The sequence below is a fragment of the Glycine soja genome, chromosome 11 (genome assembly GCF_004193775.1).
Source record: "Glycine soja cultivar W05 chromosome 11, ASM419377v2, whole genome shotgun sequence".
In the NCBI taxonomy this organism is placed as follows: Eukaryota; Viridiplantae; Streptophyta; class Magnoliopsida; order Fabales; family Fabaceae; genus Glycine; species Glycine soja.
Genome location: NC_041012.1, coordinates 9758214 through 9776289, shown reverse-complemented (window position 1 = coordinate 9776289; position 18076 = coordinate 9758214). Strand labels below are relative to the sequence as shown.

Sequence of the window (18076 nt, the reverse complement as noted above, 5' to 3'; positions counted from 1 at the left end):
ATTGTTTATTCGGATCATAAGACACGCGCACACACACATATATTTGCGAGGAACGGCTATAAAATCTTACAAATGCTATTGCTCAATTCAAATTTAAATTTTTTAACACGATGAAAGAGAACAAAGGACGTTGCTATGGGATATATCATATATTCATATAAAAAATTACTGCTTTAATATATAGTGAATTGTCAAATAAATACTAAATTCGTAATGAATACATGAAAAAAATTATTACAAAAAAGATTTAAGAGGACTGCTAAATAATCTTACCAAAAATTCAATTAAAATACTGCAAAAGATTATCCTTCTCACGTGGAGTTTATGTAAACTTTTGACATAATGTTTACGTGGAAAAAAATTAAATAAAGTAAAAAATAAAAAATATCTTAATAGAAACTCATGACTTTTTATTTATAGACAAAATAATAAATCACTAAAACACTTCTTATGTTTCTTTGTTTTTTAAGACCCTCTATTAATAGAAATAGTTTACATAATTTTATATTTATTTTACCATTTCTAATTAAATTTTATAAATTAATATGTAAATTATTTACATATTTTTTTAAATTGATTTTAGTATATAAATTATTTTTACTCTGATTATTTACATAAAATTATTCATAGACAAGACAATAAAAATAAAACACTTATTTTGTTTAATTAATTATGTTAACATTATCATTTATGTATCATTAGTCAAGTTATTAATTTTTTTAAATTATAAAAATTTATAAATTAAAAAATATTTAATATATAAATATTTTTAATTTTATGTAAATAATTAGAGTAAAAATCATTTATATATTAAAATGAATACAAAAATTATAAATAATTTACATATTAATTTATGAAAATTAATTACAAATTAATAAAATTAAAATAAAATATGGAAATTATTTAAAATAAAAACATATAAAATTATACATAAAAACAATAATAAACAAGTCTTTTAGTCATTTTTTTATCTTGTCTACAAATAAATGATGGTGAGTTTAATTTAAAATAAAATATTTTTTATTTTTATTTTTTGTTTAATTTTTTTTTTTTTCACATAAGTATTATGTCATCAGTGTTAACATTAATATGTTATATTAAAATTAACTTTTAACTTTTTGGATGATTAAGTAACAATCCAACTAATAAAAAAAACAAAAATTACTTATTTTAAAAAATAAAGAAACTGCTAAATAGTGTGAAAGATGATTAGTGCAAATTTTCTTGCGTAAACCAAAAAAAGTCTATGTATATCAAATAAAAAAGACTACTATTTTTTTTAGTTCCGTGCCTTTTTTTTTAATCTCTGGCGAATTATAGGGTGGACTTGTGCATCAGGTGGTCCAGGATGGGTGAACAGTACAAAAAAATAATAAAAATGATAATTAAATATTTATAAGTTGCATAAAATGTCGTTTATACCCATTTCTTTTGAATGTTGAAATTAACAAACAGAGTGGCTGATGGAATTTGTATATGATCGAACGCTAATCGGAATGACATTGGAGGGTTTTGTTGTTGGAGAAAGGGGATTGAAGAAGGGAAGAAGGAAAAGGGTTGGGAATCACACCTCTTTCGTAACGAAGGAAACACTTGTTCCTTTCTGCGTGAAGCTGTTGTCAAAGACCAGCGCAAATCTGGACCACCGCGGCGGCCACGGCGAAATCACGGCACGGCACACAGCGGCAACGGGGATGAAAATGGAGGAGTTTGCGGTGCGGGAATTTCAGAATGGGATTTAGATTTAGGGTTAATAAACAGATCTAATTAATTTAGTTGACAGGAAGCAGACATTGTTCAGTGTTTTGCTTCGTTTTGTCGTGGGAAAGGGAGGAGGAGGTCAATTCATTTATTCACATAAAAAGATAATCTTAAAAACCATAAGTTACAAAAACATAGTTGAATATCAGCACCCCAAATGAAACACCTGATACAGCCATTTTGACTGTTACAAAAAACGAAAAATATTACAAAAAAAGCGCACACCACACGGATTCTGAGCAAAGCAGCTGAACTTGATTCTGTACAAATCAAACTAAGCCAGCTCTTATCGTGATTCTGATACCTCGAGAAAGAGTAATATTTGACCCTTGAAAACCCTCCCCCGAGTCAACAAACTTTAATCTAAATTTTAATCAATAAAAATCTCTTGGAAGTTTTTTCTTGGTTACCACTTTTGGTTAATATTGTCAAATAACAACTTTAACTAATAACAATAACAATGATGTTAGTGTTAATGGCCGATTAATTTGTTTGGTCATCAAAACAATAACGTGTTATTTTTTTTATAATTTTTTTTTAATCTCTTATCAAGACTTAAAACTTGAACAAAAATCCAAACACGTCAACCCTTCTGGTTAAACTTAAAGGCATCCATCATGAGGGTTAAATTGTAATTAAATCTACGAAATTAATAACTGACCATTACTAACTTTTAGAAAATGCGTTATATGGTAGTGAACATATTTTTTTAATAGTAGTTGCTATTGGTTGACAGCAACAAAAAAAAAGTTCTATCTCTCTGACTGACCATTGACGTTTAAGCATGCTGCTGGCATCTAATCCTAATATCCTATAATTACGATAATTCAGAATAGAGACAGAATAAATGGTTACACACTACTATACATCGCTTTGGACAATTGTGGCTCTCGGGAAGGGAGAAGAAAGGGAACTCTTGTACTCAATCAAATGACATTTTAATTAAAAAAATCCCGACTTTACAGTAAAAATCTTTCCTTTTTCTAAATCATTGGAGGAGAAGAAAAACCCAGTAATTAGAAATTTGCATCATCCTCTACAAAATTCAACAAAAACTTCAAAACCGAAGACTTAAGATCCCCATTCACTCCTTTATTTTTGGTTTCAAACACGCCCTTCATAACTCTCGTGTAAAGCCTTTCAAGTTGTGGAATGCTGTAATTTTCACTACGCTTCACAAAAAGCTGCTTGACAGACTCTACTTCTCCTGAAAATTCACCATCTAGCATTGTGACATCATCAGGACTGTTGCCATCAGCAAGGTTATTTGTACAAGTTCCATGCAAATCTCCTTCAATTGACACATTTTCCAGCCTTTCAGAATTTGTGTCATTGGCTTGATGCTCCTGGGAAGACTTTGGGGGTACCGAATCTTCTTGTGACTTGTCTTCTGCTATGAAACGCAAATTTTCAATAAACTTTAAAATCAGTATTTGAACCATCAGGAAAAAAGTGAACAGGAAATTAATCATTAATTGGAAATCAAGCAACACCAGTATCATTGTTTTTTTCAGCTTTTTCCAAGTATATAAAAGTTAAGTACATGACAAGCGTGAGGACTTTGAAGTAGTATAGAAAATCTACAATTTTTAAAGATGCCTACCTACTCACAACTATCACGGCTCACCCATTCTTATGAATTACGACCAAAATAACAGCTCAGGTTACAAAATACTGACACTTCCATGTTCCATTATTGCTTGTCTTAATTTGGATAACTTGAAAGTATTCAAACTTCATGAATCATGATAGCAAAACAGAAACAACAGTATGTATGGCTATGGATGACATTTAAGGAAACCATTTTACACGGAAAGAATTCATGCTGCAAAGGCATTCAATTCATACCTGCATGCACTTCAGCGATCTTCTTAGTTCGCTTCAATACTTCGTAACTCTGATTCATATTAACTTCTGGTTGGACATGGCGAAGTCGAGCACTCATTCTAGTACTTTGACCCAGCAGCACAACAGGAGTAGCAGGGAATGTAGAATCCCCTAATTCATCAGACAACTGAACTGGGCCACCTTGGCTAGCAATCTTTTCACAATATGCAACCAGTGCTGGATCCATCTGTGAGAGCATCCCATGCACCTGAAAAAAGTAAGAAAAAAGAGTAAGACAAAGAAGAGCATTTGCTAGACAACAGACAACATCAAAAACTACAATGTATAACTTAAGGCAAAAGAAAGTCCACGTACCGCATCACGGAGCTCGCAAGCTCTACTAACAATCCTAGCACCATTGTAGTCCTCTCCATTGTAAGCCTGAGTTGCAGAAAGAAGGATCAAACATAGGACATGCTTTGAATATTAGAAGTATTTTATGAAGCATTTTCAATATATATATTGCCCAACCAAAAAAGGAACACTTAAGGCACAAGATACATGCCTTTGCATTGGAAACAATGAGATTGATGTCCTGCAGGAATGCAGCACTTGTAATATAGTCACCATTATCAACATGATGCAGGATGGTAGCCACGTCCATTGGGTTCTGTATAATTGAACGATAATTTGGTGCATCTTCATCTGTCACTGGATAATGGAAGGCATTAAATCGTTTGTCATACAGAATCCTGTAACGGACAAAAAATATATTTTCAGAGAGAGAGAGAGAGAGAGAGCGAGGATGCATACAGTTAAAGGCGTCAATGAGTCAAATGAAGGAAACAACTGTACATAAGGCATAGGTTGACATACCGGTTGCAAACATCTCTAAGGCACATTCGCAATCTACGAAGTGCATGTTGCTCAGCTTCCACCTTTGCTTTTAGCTCAGATACTTTTGGACCACTAGCCAATTTCGGTGCCTTGGGAAGTTCTGGGAGACATCCGGTGTCTTGAGATTTCTTGTTGATTCCCTCCAACAATATTGACATAGCAGCTTCTATCAAAACATTGAAAAACAAAGTCCTATCTTTGGCACATGGCATATTCACTTCATAACTGTTCCAAAGGGAAATGGAGGGTGAACACAGAAACAAAGACATGAAGAATACTTTTCAAATTCAAAGAGGAATATATAGATTATAAGAAACGTTCAGCCTTAGCATTTGAACAAACCTACAGTTATTCAAATACTTGTGAAAATAAATAACCAACTATAAAAGCTTTGGTAAGGAAACAGGGCACTGAATAATGATGGGAAGCATTAAAATTTGCAATGCTGGTATTTTTACCACTCTTAATAGTACTAATGCATGAAAAGTAATGTGATGGATACCTCTGGCCTATGTTTCCTTTGTAAAAACAGGAATTTTGACAAAAGAAAGAGTTTCAGAAAACACTAGCTCTACATCAGCAAACTAAGAAGATTTTTTATTCTACAAAAAATGGAAGCCTTGTTGAGTTCCATTATTAATTTCCACCCTACAAACCACCCATTTATAGCAATATAATTACATCCGTAGTACTGGTATAAAGAAAAAAGAAACTTTCTTTGCCTTGGAACTAAAAAAAGATTTGCAGTAAATTATATCAAGCGTACACTGAGCGATGAGGGAAAATGGAAGTAGGCACTTCCTCAACTTCAGAAAGTGCAACTGAGGATGTACCAAGCAGTAAGATAGGCAAGTCAGATGGTAATTCTTCTAGCAAAGTCAGGAGAACAGCCCGGAGCTGTTCATGAGCCTGCAAGATAGTTAAACCAATCAAACACAGGTTGCATCAAAAACAGAAATTCAATATTAGGAAACCTGTCAGAGTGAGAAGCAAATTTTGGGCATGCAGATTAGTTCATTTAGCATATATATTGACAGATAACCTAGATATACTCACAGTCTCCCACCAAACATCAAATTGTGGTAAATAGAGAATTGATGGTGTTGTTCTTCTAGATTCACCAAATATATGTACCAATGCCTCCTCTGGTGTCTTTGCACTAGGATCTGACAGAAGAGATGGAAGTCCTAATGAATGTACGGGAAATTTTTCCAGCTCATGTAAAACCGCAGGGCCAAGATGATCCTGTTAAACTAGAGCAGTAAGTATATTCAGTCTTCAGTTGCTGCAAGGAAAAACTTTCAATAATATTAGAAGGTTCCAAGATAATTACCAGCCCTGTACCTTCACCACCACAAAGCAGAAGCCTAGGCCGATACACAAGTGGAATTGCAGACCCGTAGGAGAGCATCGAAAGTTTGGTCAACTCTGATGTAATTGAAGCTGGAGGGAAAATATCAGATATACTACACATGGCTTTCTCTAAATGTCTCTGAAGACATGGTTGAACTACTAGAGACAAAGGCCTAGAGTACACAATAGCTCCCCTATGAGCAGCAGGAGTAATGGTAGACATGGCTTCAATAAAATGAGTCTTTTCTACCTTGACAGAATCAACATCAATGACAAATTTGTCATCACTAGTATAAACCTGTGGATATTTTTGACGGAATGCACGGATGGCAGCTTCAGTACAAAGAGCCTTCAGGTCAGCACCACAGTAACCTACACAACTAGCTGCAAGTTCCTTTTTCAGCTCATTTGGAGGAGGATGCTTCCACTTACGAGTGTGAATGTCTAATATCTCACCACGTGCCTCACAACCAGGCAGAGGAAAGTTAAACTCACGGTCAAATCTACCAGGGCGCCGTAAGGCTCCATCAATAGCATCAATCCTGTTAGTAGCTCCAATTAAAACAACTTGCCCACGAGAGTCAAGGCCATCCATCAAAGCAAGCAAAGTAGACACAATGGAATTGTGAATTTGTTCTTGCTTGCTAGACCTCACAGGTGCAAGTCCATCTATTTCATCAAAAAAGATAATAGAAGGTTGATTCCTTTGTGCTTCCTCAAAGAGTAGTTTCAATTGTCTTTCAGCCTCACCAACCCACTTGCTTAACACATCTGCTCCTTTGCGCATATAAAAGCTAACCTTCTGGCCTGCTTTAGAAGCAGCACAAGCCAAAGCTCTTGCAATTAACGTTTTCCCTGTGCCAGGGGGCCCACATAACAATACCCCCCTAGGTGGAGTTATGTGGTAACTTGCAAAAAAATCTGGATACAATAATGGAAAGAAAACCATTTCCTTAAGAGCATCAATGTATTCAGAGAGCCCACCTATATCATCAAAACTAACACTCTCATCAACCTGTAAGGGTTGGATATCTGCCCCTCCCTTAGAGCTTGGTCCAGCAGTTTGAATCCCCGAAGTTAGAGTAGCCACAGCATCACCCTGATGACCCCAACCTGATGCAGCAAGATTTAATCCAAAAGCTGTTGTTCCATGCATCTCTAAGCCCCCAAATAGCCAAGGCGGACCAGATCTGTTGCCACCTCGCCCCCATGGAATAGCTTGGCCTTGGTCCAGCTCATCCACAAGAAGGGAGTCATCAGAATCTTCAGGCCTCGCTAAACGATGACGCTTATGAACTCGTGATCCACCTTTCCTTACATCTCTGTTGACCTTAGTTCCCATACCTTGATGTAACACTCTTCTTGGAGATCTTGGCCGGGCCTTCCCTTCCTCCATAGAGAACCTGCGGACATCTGAACGATTTCGAAGATCATAGCGCCTTCTTCCATCCTGCTCTTCTTCACCCTCTTCATCATCACCATCTTCATCACCTTCGTCCTCATCTTCATCTTCCTCCTCAGCGTCCCCCTCAATCTCATTTTGGCCATCATCTGCATCATTTCCATTTTCTGTTTCATCCTCATCAACCTTTTCCTCTGAAAGGTCTTGCTCATCATCTGATTCTAAAATTAATCGTTCTATTGCAGCACCCTTTGAACGGCGAGGACGTAGACCTTCACGTCGAGGTGTTTGTTTAGTCTCCGCTGCTCTTTTGCGCTTATTAGACATCAAACCATCCCGTCTGACACTATTTTTCATCCGGTTTCTCAATGATGAATATGTAGGTGGTCTCTGAAACATGGCCACATACCTTCAGCCCAAATTATAGCAAATTCAAATTTATCACACAATTTTATATTGAATGGAGTATAAAACCTCACCATTAAGTCTTCATCTTGAGCTCCAGAGCTGTCTGTAAAATCTTCAAGATTTACATTAAGCCTTCTCTTCCTTGTTGAACGTCGAAGGTTGGCAGAGCCAGACTGTGAGAAGCACAGATAACACAGCCCAAGGATTTAAATATATCCATATAATACTGACAAATTACATTTATCATCTGAGCAAACTCAGCAAATGACATGATTCTTAGCAATAAGTGAAATAAATGCACACAAGTACAAGATAGGGAAAATAATCAAATCCATCACTACCTACTAATAAATTATGCCAACTAATAAAAAACAATCAGTTGCATCTGTCAAAGATGTCAAAAGAGGCCAAAACAAAGAAACAAGGAGAATAGCTACTGTACAATCATATCCAGTGAAGCAAAGGCCAGAGACTAGTTTTAGTTATGATCTGAGCAATCAAACTTGATTGCTAAAGTAATGCATTTTGTTTAAGTTATCAGTGAAGGCAATGGAGGAATGGAAGAACCAAGTGTCAACTATCATGTCTAGAATATTAGGCTTAGACAATAAATAACTTAGTGTTTGGATGTTATCTCCATTTGTTAGTATGGCACATGTTATGTTTGAGTAATTCTATAATTGCTATGTCTTAGGATGGACAGTTCATGCGATTATTTCTGTAAGCAAGCATATAAACTAGTTTGCAGTAAAAATAATAATATTATGCAGGAATTTTAAGAAAGGTTATTGCCAGGTTCACTCCAACAAGCCCAAATTTTGCTTGAAATAGACCACAAAGGAGTAAGAAGTCAGAACCTAATGAATTACAACTAGACCTGTTCAAGGTCCTATAACTAGATCTAAGGGACCAGACCATATTAATGATATGCAGGAAATCATAATATCCAAGACACATTTAAGAGATAAACCTTTTGCAAAACTATTGCATACAAATACTATGTTGTCAATAAATACTATTAATACTGTGTCATCAATAAACACAGAAACACTATCATATAGCAGAGTATTTACAACTAATTAATAGTATTTACCCGCGACTCATCATGCTGCCACAATTGCCTTTTTATCGTTTTATGTTTTCACTATTTTCCATACAAACATTTGAAAAAAGTAATATGGAAAACGTTTTCTCAATTCTCAAACCAAACAACCTTAATAATTACATACATATATTCTTGACCCTAAAAAAATCAGATATATTCATAACTTCATATTTCCACATATTGACTCAGGGAGGGGGGGGGGGGGGGGGATTTCATTGGCATCCATGTCACATCTGACAATCTGAGGGATTTATAACAGAGTCTATGCAATTTAAACAATAAAATTGATGGCCATCCTCATTAAGAATTATGCTTCTAGAACTTTTTTGATACACAGATACTTACATTAGTATTAGAATCTTTTGATTTTCGATTCCCTGGACGCAACATCTTAGCAATCTGTGAAGCTGCTGTCCTTGTCTTGATCTTGCTTTTCCTGGTGTGCCTATGATTTTGGTTGTAATACAAATATGGCCGGCCATAAACGTTTGGCCTTGTCTTGATCCTATCACTTGAGCGTACCTGTCTGGAATCAGGGCCATCTTGGCCTGACTGTTTTGGATACATGAAGCAATGCTAAATTTTGCAATTAAAAAAAAAATTCACATGATCAGCAGAACTCAGTCAGCAACACCTGCAGAAATTAGCAGAATCTACAGCACTTAAAACTTTCCCAAGATACAGGAGTACACAAAAATAACACAAGGTTAACCAAAAACACCAAGGTCGTCCTTAAACGCATGAGGAATACCAAAAAATAAAGTTGCTTTTGAACATTTTCTTCTTGATAAAAAGAACATTGATCATATCATAAGCATGAAACAACCAATTAAAGTACTTCACAACAGGTTCACATAAAACCTTTTAAAAGTTATACTAGCTAAAGAAACAACAACAATAACAACAAAAGCCTTTTCCCACTTGCATGGGTAAAATTTCGAATACTATTCCAAGAATCACAACAAAAGCATTGCTCTACAGAACTTTGAGAAGCCAAATGTATGTGCAAGACAATTTAGGTGCAAAAACTACATAAACATGAAATAAAAAAGCTTAATTTTTTTTTTTACATTGATACAGAATGTTGTCTATCATAAGGAGACAGACAGAGAAGCTGCAACGAAAACCAGAAACACAATCCTCAAATTGAGATGCAACATTTACCATAAATACAAGTGTCATGTTCCAACATGCAATCTTCAAACTAACCACCAAACAAACACCGTATTCATCATTCAAACGACAAAATAACATTAAAAAAATATTTAATAAAGGGAAAAAACAACGTTTTTCGCAGAAGGAAGAGTGAAGCGAACAACAAGAAACATGATAACCCAAAATCCATGGAAAAAAAAGTAATCAGTGAAGTTGAGAGTGATGCGAGTGTTGTGAGGAATGGAAACAGAAAAGGACGCGAAAAAGAGGGGGAAATCGAGAGCGAACCTGATCGCGGGGAATGAATGCACGAGGACGAGGTTAGGGTTTGGGCGAAGGAACGATGAAACGCATCACTTTGAGTTTCTTTCAGAGTCCAAAACCAAAAACCCTTTTCCGTTGTTGTTCTCGGCCTTCTTCTCTTCTCCCCATTCACACTTAGCTCCAAACCAAAACGCCAAATATTTCTGTAGTGTGCAACCCGGATCCGTACAAAACGGATCTCATCCGGTTCTCTATGACCCGCCCAATAAACATTTACTGGGCCATTCCGGAGCCCACCAATAAACCCCAAATATTTTCGTTTTACCAAAATTACCCCTTTTTAAAACATATGGATTCATAATCCATAGCAAATCCGTAAGGCCATTACCTTCCCCACCTCCTCCTCACCAATTTTGTTACACCACCTCTGCCGCACCGTAACATCGCCACCTCCTCGCACCGCCACTGCCATCGCCCTTCACTCCAACTTCTGACGCGTCATAGCACCGCCACCTCCTTCATGGCCATCGCCCTCCCTCTAGTCTTGCATAGCAGCATCATCACATCAGAGTCACACAAGGTTGCTAAGATCCTCGTGACGACGCTGGCCAAGGAGGGGGAGGAAGTGGGCGTGGTGTGTGATCCTCGTGACAGCGCCAACTCCTCAGCATCGCCCTTCGCTCCAACCTCATCGCGGAGCGTCTCCCTCTCACGCTGTCTGTGTACTTTGTCACTGTCAACCTTGCCGTGGAGGTTCATGGCCTTACGGATTGACAATCCGTATAGGTTATAACGTAAGCGTGTATTTGAGTTTTCATCCTAAATGCTAGGTGAACAAGAACAAATGCTGGGTGTAGGAAGAAAAATCCGAAATATTGCTATCTATTTTTTCTTTTCAGGTCCAATAACTTTCATATCAAGATTTGGATGGTTAAAATATTTCTTTTTTCCTTTAAATGAAATATTTGTTTTTCAAAACCGAAACAGTAATTATAAAGATATCGATTTTATAATTAACTAGCGGAAACACATTGTAGTACATTGTAATAATTTTTTCTATTATACGATTTTTCTTTTTTATGCAGGCATGGTGTCATACTCTAATGTATAAACAATTGTGATTATTATATACATAGATATAAAAAAAATGTTAGTAATCTTATGTTGTGCAGAAGTGTAAACATAAAAGTTAAAGAAAAGATATTATTTATCTACAACAATTATCTTAAAAAGTAGAGATACGCAATTTTATTTTAATATCTCAAAAATACAAAAAATAGTTGATTTTTAAAAAAAAAATAGGTAGTACAAAAAGTATCTTAAACAATTTACAACATTTAGTGTTGATTCCTCAATTTAAAGTTGTGTTCATGTTAGGACCAAGAATTTTCTTCCATATTTTTTTTTCCTGATTTTAGTGTATATTATACCTCCTGCACATGTACCATTTCCTTTTTCCGTTCTATAAAAAAACAATTATGTAAACCGTATGTTAATTATTTTAACATACATTTATCTTTTAACAGTTCGAGTGTTGCGCTATTTTACATTTAATCATAATTTGGCTGGAAAAGATATTTATCAAGTCAAGACATCATATCATTACTATTGTAAACGGTAATATTGTGATTAGTGAAGCAGAGTATTATAAGGGTGGGAGTTTCATCTACAAGTTGCATTTATAGAGTGAACAATTTTTACTTAAGGTAAGTTGGAAATTGCCAACCTGTTATATCCTTTCATACTTTTATTTAGTTCTCTTATTTGTCATTATCTTATTTTGACTACCAAACAAGTATTAAGTGGATTTAATATATATATATATATATATATATATATATATATATATATATATATATATATATATATAGAGAGAGAGAGAGAGAGAGAGAGAGAGAGAGAGAGAGAGAGCTGTAAAACACACAAATAGTAAACGGGGTTTTGTCAACCACCAAGCACTCGTCTCTAGAAAATAGAATGGTGATTATGATCATCCCCCACCAATTTAGTAGCACTGAAAATTTTGACAAGAAAAAGAATACCACAAATTATAGCAAGGATGCTGTAAACATTAAGAACCGTATTATTTAAAATGAAGGGCCTATGGCCAATCTAGAGGATCTTGTCTACCTTCATAAGACCCATGATCTTATTATCAAGTCAATCATCCATCGAATTACTTTAAGACATAGTTCTAAAATTATTTAACTAAGGTAAATGCTAGCTAAATAATTGGTTACAAATTAGCTAGCTAACCCCAGTGCCTTTGGTAGCACATCTAAGATAGCAATTGATGGAGCCAAATGAGCTTTGAGAATTCAAGAAAAGATCATGGAAAGATAAGTTTAACGATGTGTCAAGTAGAAATGCTTTCATAAATGTAGAGAAGTGCTTTCATAAATGTAGTTGAACATATTGGTAAAATTGAACCTTATTCCTACATGATCTGATCAAACTCGCCCTAACCAATTACAGTCTAATAATCAGGCATAATTTGACAAATACAAAAAGGAGCAAGTCTCTAGCATGCTGAAGTAACAACTAATCTTGCCTTCTGGACTCAATCTTTTAAATGCTTCCAATGTACCAAAACACCTGACTAGTTTTTCAATTTTAGATCTAGAAGTTCACAGAAGCCAAGAAGGTAAAGCTGAATTTTGTCAGTAAATAAAAATTTCTATCATGGATGACAGATGAGACTTAGACAGCAACTTTGAGTTCAGATGCAGAACCATCTGCTGCATACAGAGGGTGGAGAACATGACCTTCCTTAGGCTCAATATGCACCCACTTGCGACCAGTCAACTTGTTCCGTTCAAACTTCACCCATCCCTCTTTCAATGCAAACAGAGAATGATCTTTCCCAAGTCCAACATAGTTTCCTGGATGAAAACGAGTGCCACGCTGTCGAACAATGATATTTCCAGGTATCACCCTCTGCATAGTAAGAAAAGTGTTACATCATGAGTAAATGGATCATGTCCAGAACATCCAGGTTCAGTTTTGTCTTCCTCTAACTGCATTGAATAAAATTAATACTCATACTCGTAAAGAATAAAACAAATACCTCCCCACCAAATTTCTTCACTCCAAGGTTCTTGGGTTTTGAATCCCGTCCATTCTTTGTGGAACCAGCAGTCTTTTTGGAAGCCCAACGCCTGAACGCCAAATTCAAACCTTCTCCAGAAACACCTAAAAATAAAATAGTGGGGGACAATAAACCATTAGTGTAGATTACTTTTGAAATACATTATACAATAGCAAATATAGGATCATGAAGTTATACCACTGGTGCTTCTATACACAGGAACATATGTCACAAGTTCCTTGATATTCAATCTTCTGCACAATGATGCTGCAAAATTCATGCTGTTTGCAATGGATAAAAACACACCTGAAATACACATAAAAACATTGGAAAATTTCAAATACTGTGAAATAAATCAATTATGGCTGGTTTGCTTGTGGTAACAACTACCAGAACTACCAGAATGAATCAGTTGTAGAAAGATCAGAAATAAGTTGGTCAAACAATTCCACTGTCCTGTGATCATTCCAAGGTATTTATATATTTAATATGCATACAAGGACTTATAACAATTGTTGGAATTTGGGCCTATGACCTAATTCAACCCCACAAAACTAGCTTGTAAGGTGAGGAATACCCAAGCTTTATAAGTTGTATTTAAGCCATATCTCTAGTTGATGTGAGATTACACACCACCCTAGAGGCTCCAATTAAGGTAGCCCCCAAAGAGTTAGGACAGAGAATAAGAATGATACAATATAAACAGTTCCATCCTTATTAATGTTAAGTACTGCAGATTTAGTGTTTAAGGTTGATGCATTCATCACGCAAAACAGAAATCAATCATTACAAGCACAGGAATACCTACCTGTTGTCCTCATTCATGGTGATACATCTCTTCTTTAAGAATAAATAAATTCAGTAGAAATCTAATTTTCTAGTAACTAGCAACTAGAATATGTTAAATCATTGTTTCAAGTAAATCTTTTTTTTTTTATCTGCAAAAAGTAATATTTATTATAATAATAAGATAAGTAAAAGTGGTACTGTTATATTTACACTGTTTAAAGTAAATCTGAATAGATGGCTGCTTTGATTAAATTATAGCAAATTAAACTGTCATTTAGTTAACCAACTCAATCTAAATTCAAAATAACATCAAAATAATACACAGTATAAAAAAGTAGTGAATGCCAGAATGTGGCATGGGGTGGCCAATTTAAAAAATTGCTAGCTTATAGTCCGTCTGGTCTAAAATATAAGATAAAAAAAAACGATTTACACTAACTAAAAAAGTTAGTTAACCACATTTAATTGCACCATTTCAATTAAAAAATCATTTTTTCCCAATTTATCCTTCATTGGAACTTGGTACCAAGAATAGAAAAGAGTCATTCAAACTAACACCTCAAATAAATGAAAGGTGTTTTAGAGATACTAGCATTAAATAAGGTAAAGTTAGTTTAAATTTTCTTATATTTGAGACCAAGAAAATGTTTTTTTCCTTATATTTGAGACTGGAGGAAGTACTGTATAGGGAAGCATTCAAGACATTAACTACGAAAAGCCCCCACATGACTGAAATTAAATAGCCTCAATGACAAATTTTGGTGTCATAATTTTGTAAAGAAGCACCTCAAGACATTCACTGTATACAAGTCAAAAACAAATTAAGAAGCACATGAAATGGCTTAGAAAGTTGCCTATTAAGAATGGTTTCACTAGCCATCTTGCATAATCTCATAAATAGTCGGAGATTAACAGAGATCAAAAGAAGACAGAAAAGCTACTACAGCTATGGGGTCTTGGTCATTTTGCGTCTAAGAACATTGCTCTGACATTGCTTTGCTATTCTCCTTTGGAACCTCGATTCCTCTGGCACCAGGTAATCTGTAGAAGATCCAAAAAGGAATGATGCCAAAAATGTCTTCCAAGCCTCTCATTCTAGTGCTTGGAAATTTATTTCTCAAGGTTCCTCTACCTTTAAGTCTTTGCCTTCCTTGAAGAAGGCTAATGGCTCACAGGGAGGACCTATGCATAGGAAATGCGCCTTTAATTGTGCCATTCTATGTCTTCATAACCCTTCTTCTCTAAATCCTCCTCCCCAAAATTGTGCAAGAATCCTTTTGGTTTTCATGGAATTTAAACTTATTTCAAAATTTAAATGACAGAAATTTTTGGAATTGAAGTCCTATTTGGGACTCCCTGGCTCTATTATTTGTCTTCATGACTAGATAAAAGGATATGGTCCCATGATCCTTCTAGGGCATTTTCCTGTATATCTTTTTTCAATTCCTCACCCATTCCTTGAATTAGGAAAAGTATTCTTCACAAAACCTACTGGAAATCCAAAACTCCCTTTAAGAACAAGTCTTTTATTTGGAATGCAATACCTAAAAGTTAAAAAGAATTGATAGTAATGCCATGTTGCAGTGTAGGATGCATAACACTCTTTACCCGATACGTGTGTAATGTGTTGAGCTTGCTCAGATTCTGTTCCTCACCCGTTCTAACATTGTTCTTAAGGACCTGACAGTGACTAGACTCAGCAAGTCTTATAAGTTTTTTGGAGCATTTGCTCATTGACCCAATTTCAGTGCACATATACATTTCTCAGTTAAATTAGTGTTTTTAACAAATGCATCCAAAGGAGTATTTAAATTGACGCTTTCCTATCACTTTTATGGCTTCTCTATCTTCAGTACTACATACAATAGGAATAACATGCACCATTAACACTTTTATGACTTTATCATAGAATACATTCATCTCTTCAGATTTCCAATTATCCCAGCTAGGTTGCTATGGTCCTCCCAGTGAATTAATATCTTTCAAAGTGGCCTTAAGGTTATCAATTGAACCTTGAGTAAGACACCAATGTCCTGAATCATGTAAATTTTTAATTCCTTTAACATGGCATCTTATCTCAATCTCCTTTAGATTCTCCTAGTGCTCTGCATAGCGTTTACAAAACAACTTTGATATTTCAGAGTGATCCTATCATCCCACAATTTTAAGGATGTTCCTAAAAATTTGATATATAGACAAAACAAAGCCCAGACATCTTGGGAGCAAAACTGGAGAAAAATAAGGAAATGTGAAAGGAAAGAGATGGACAGCATCACATGAAGTTTGCCACCTTAAACATTAAACAAATACAGATACCTAAAGGTGCCAAAGTGCCTGCAACTGCTTAAAATTTCTCACTTGAGGGAACATACAAATGAAAAGGGAAAATTGATTATGAGAAGGATTTAATTTTCATCTAATTTCTCTATCCACCAGAGGTAAAAGGAAATCATCCTTCAATCGCAAGAGTCAATCTTACTATTGTCCGTCTACTTCAAATTTCAAAAGTTCAAGCACAAGAGAAATTCAAATATAAAAAATTAATTGCATCATCTCTTGGCCCCAAGTGCAGTCATATCTTATATCAAATTTTAGATCTTATCACTCTAAACAACTTCCTAAATTTCTTGTTCATCTGAGTGATTTCAATTCCACATGTGCAATCAAATGTCAGTTTGTCAGCGTATCTTCGTCTTAAACTACTATAGCTTGCATCCAAGCAACCCAATAATTTGTGGAACTTAACTTAAAAGCTGTCAGAATAAAATTCCACCAAAATAATTTGGCTGAACTGAATTCCAACAGAGATATCTGAATGCCAAAACCCAAAGACAAATACTAATAGCCATTTCTAGATGTTCAATCATGAAATCTCAAATCTACGAGTAATTCAAGCTTAAATTAAATGCTCTCAGCAATAAAACTGCATAAAAAGACGACAATAACCAAAAAAAAAAAAAAAAGTAATCAGTGAAATTGAGAATGATGCGAGTGTTGTGAGGAATGGAAACGGAAAAGGACGCGAAACAGAGGGGGAAATCGAGAGCGAACCTGATCGCGGGGAATGAATGCACGAGGACGAGGTTAGGGTTTGGGCGAAAGAACGATGAAACGCATCACTTTGAGTTTCTTTCAGAGTCCAAAACCAAAAACCCTTTTTCGTTGTTGTTCTCAGCCTTCTTCTCTTCTCCTCATTCACACTTAGCTCCAAACCAAAACGCCAAATATTTCTGTAGTGTGCAACCCGGATCCGTACAAAACGGATCTCATCCGGTTCTCTGTGACCCGCCCAATAAGCATTTACTGGGCCATTCCGGAGCCCAACAATAAACCCCAAATATTTTATGGCGGGAACCAAAATGTTGGGGACTTGAAATTATCCTATTACCCATATGAATTAGCATCTTTTCCCCTAATCCTAACACCTCCCTCCGGCGTGAAGGCTCCTCCTTCCCCAGCGGCGCACCTCCTCCCCCGACGTTGCGCACCCCTTCCACGGCGTGGTGCTCCTCCCATGATTCCTCTTTCGTTCCCTTCCTCCTTCGTCATCCAAGGTAAGCTGCTTCTTCCTTTCTAGTGGGTGTGGGGGGAGGTGGATTTGGGTTTTGGTTTGGATGGGAGTGGGGTCGCATTCTGGAAAACGCTTTCAGAATGACCATTCCGGAACAAGCATTTTGGAATAGCCATTCCATAATGGCAATTCCAGAATAACCATTTTTGAAAGCACTCCGAAATAGGCTTTTCAGAACAACTATTTTTGCTTTCAGAAAAGGTGTTTCCGGAACAACTATTCTAGAAGCAAAAATAATCGTTCTGGAAACAGGTCCACAACATAAATGTGAAGCGTTGAAACATACCTGTGACATGAAGAGTTAGAGGAGGAGAAATACTTCTGCACGGGAACCGTTGATGGTTGTAGAAAGAAGAGTTGAATTGGAGAAGAAGAGAAGAACTAGAAAGCGAGGTTCAAATTGCATTGTGGGAAGAAGAGAAGAACGAATGGAAAGGGGTTACGTGTTTACTGCAT

At 35.8% G+C, this 18076-nt stretch overlaps 2 protein-coding genes across 4 annotated transcripts; both read right to left on the bottom strand.

Moving 5' to 3' along the window:
• Positions 1 to 2664: 2664 nt before the first annotated feature.
• On the bottom strand, positions 2665 to 10356 carry LOC114374629 (ATPase family AAA domain-containing protein At1g05910-like). Of its 3 annotated transcripts, none has more exons than XM_028332293.1 (11): positions 10197 to 10356; positions 9099 to 9387; positions 7720 to 7821; positions 5819 to 7630; positions 5542 to 5730; positions 5252 to 5394; positions 4465 to 4710; positions 4154 to 4340; positions 3964 to 4029; positions 3610 to 3856; positions 2665 to 3154 (listed from the first exon to the last, which is right to left on the bottom strand). In XM_028332293.1, the coding sequence occupies exons 2-11, from the start codon at positions 9318 to 9320 to the stop codon at positions 2778 to 2780; spliced, it is 3591 nt and encodes a 1196-aa protein (XP_028188094.1). In that variant the 5' UTR covers positions 9321 to 9387; positions 10197 to 10356; the 3' UTR covers positions 2665 to 2777. The 3 variants fall into 3 exon arrangements, with proteins under 3 accessions (XP_028188094.1, XP_028188096.1, XP_028188095.1); XM_028332295.1 differs by having other exon boundaries at positions 2665 to 3151; XM_028332294.1 differs by having other exon boundaries at positions 9099 to 9329.
• A 2160-nt stretch (positions 10357 to 12516) lies between these two features.
• LOC114372958 (50S ribosomal protein L27-like) lies at positions 12517 to 17265 on the bottom strand. The gene is made up of 4 exons (XM_028330529.1): positions 17101 to 17265; positions 13459 to 13566; positions 13240 to 13364; positions 12517 to 13109 (listed from the first exon to the last, which is right to left on the bottom strand). Exons 2-4 carry the CDS (start codon positions 13538 to 13540, stop codon positions 12873 to 12875), a joined length of 444 nt encoding a protein of 147 aa, XP_028186330.1. The 5' UTR covers positions 13541 to 13566; positions 17101 to 17265; the 3' UTR covers positions 12517 to 12872.
• Positions 17266 to 18076: the final 811 nt, after the last annotated feature.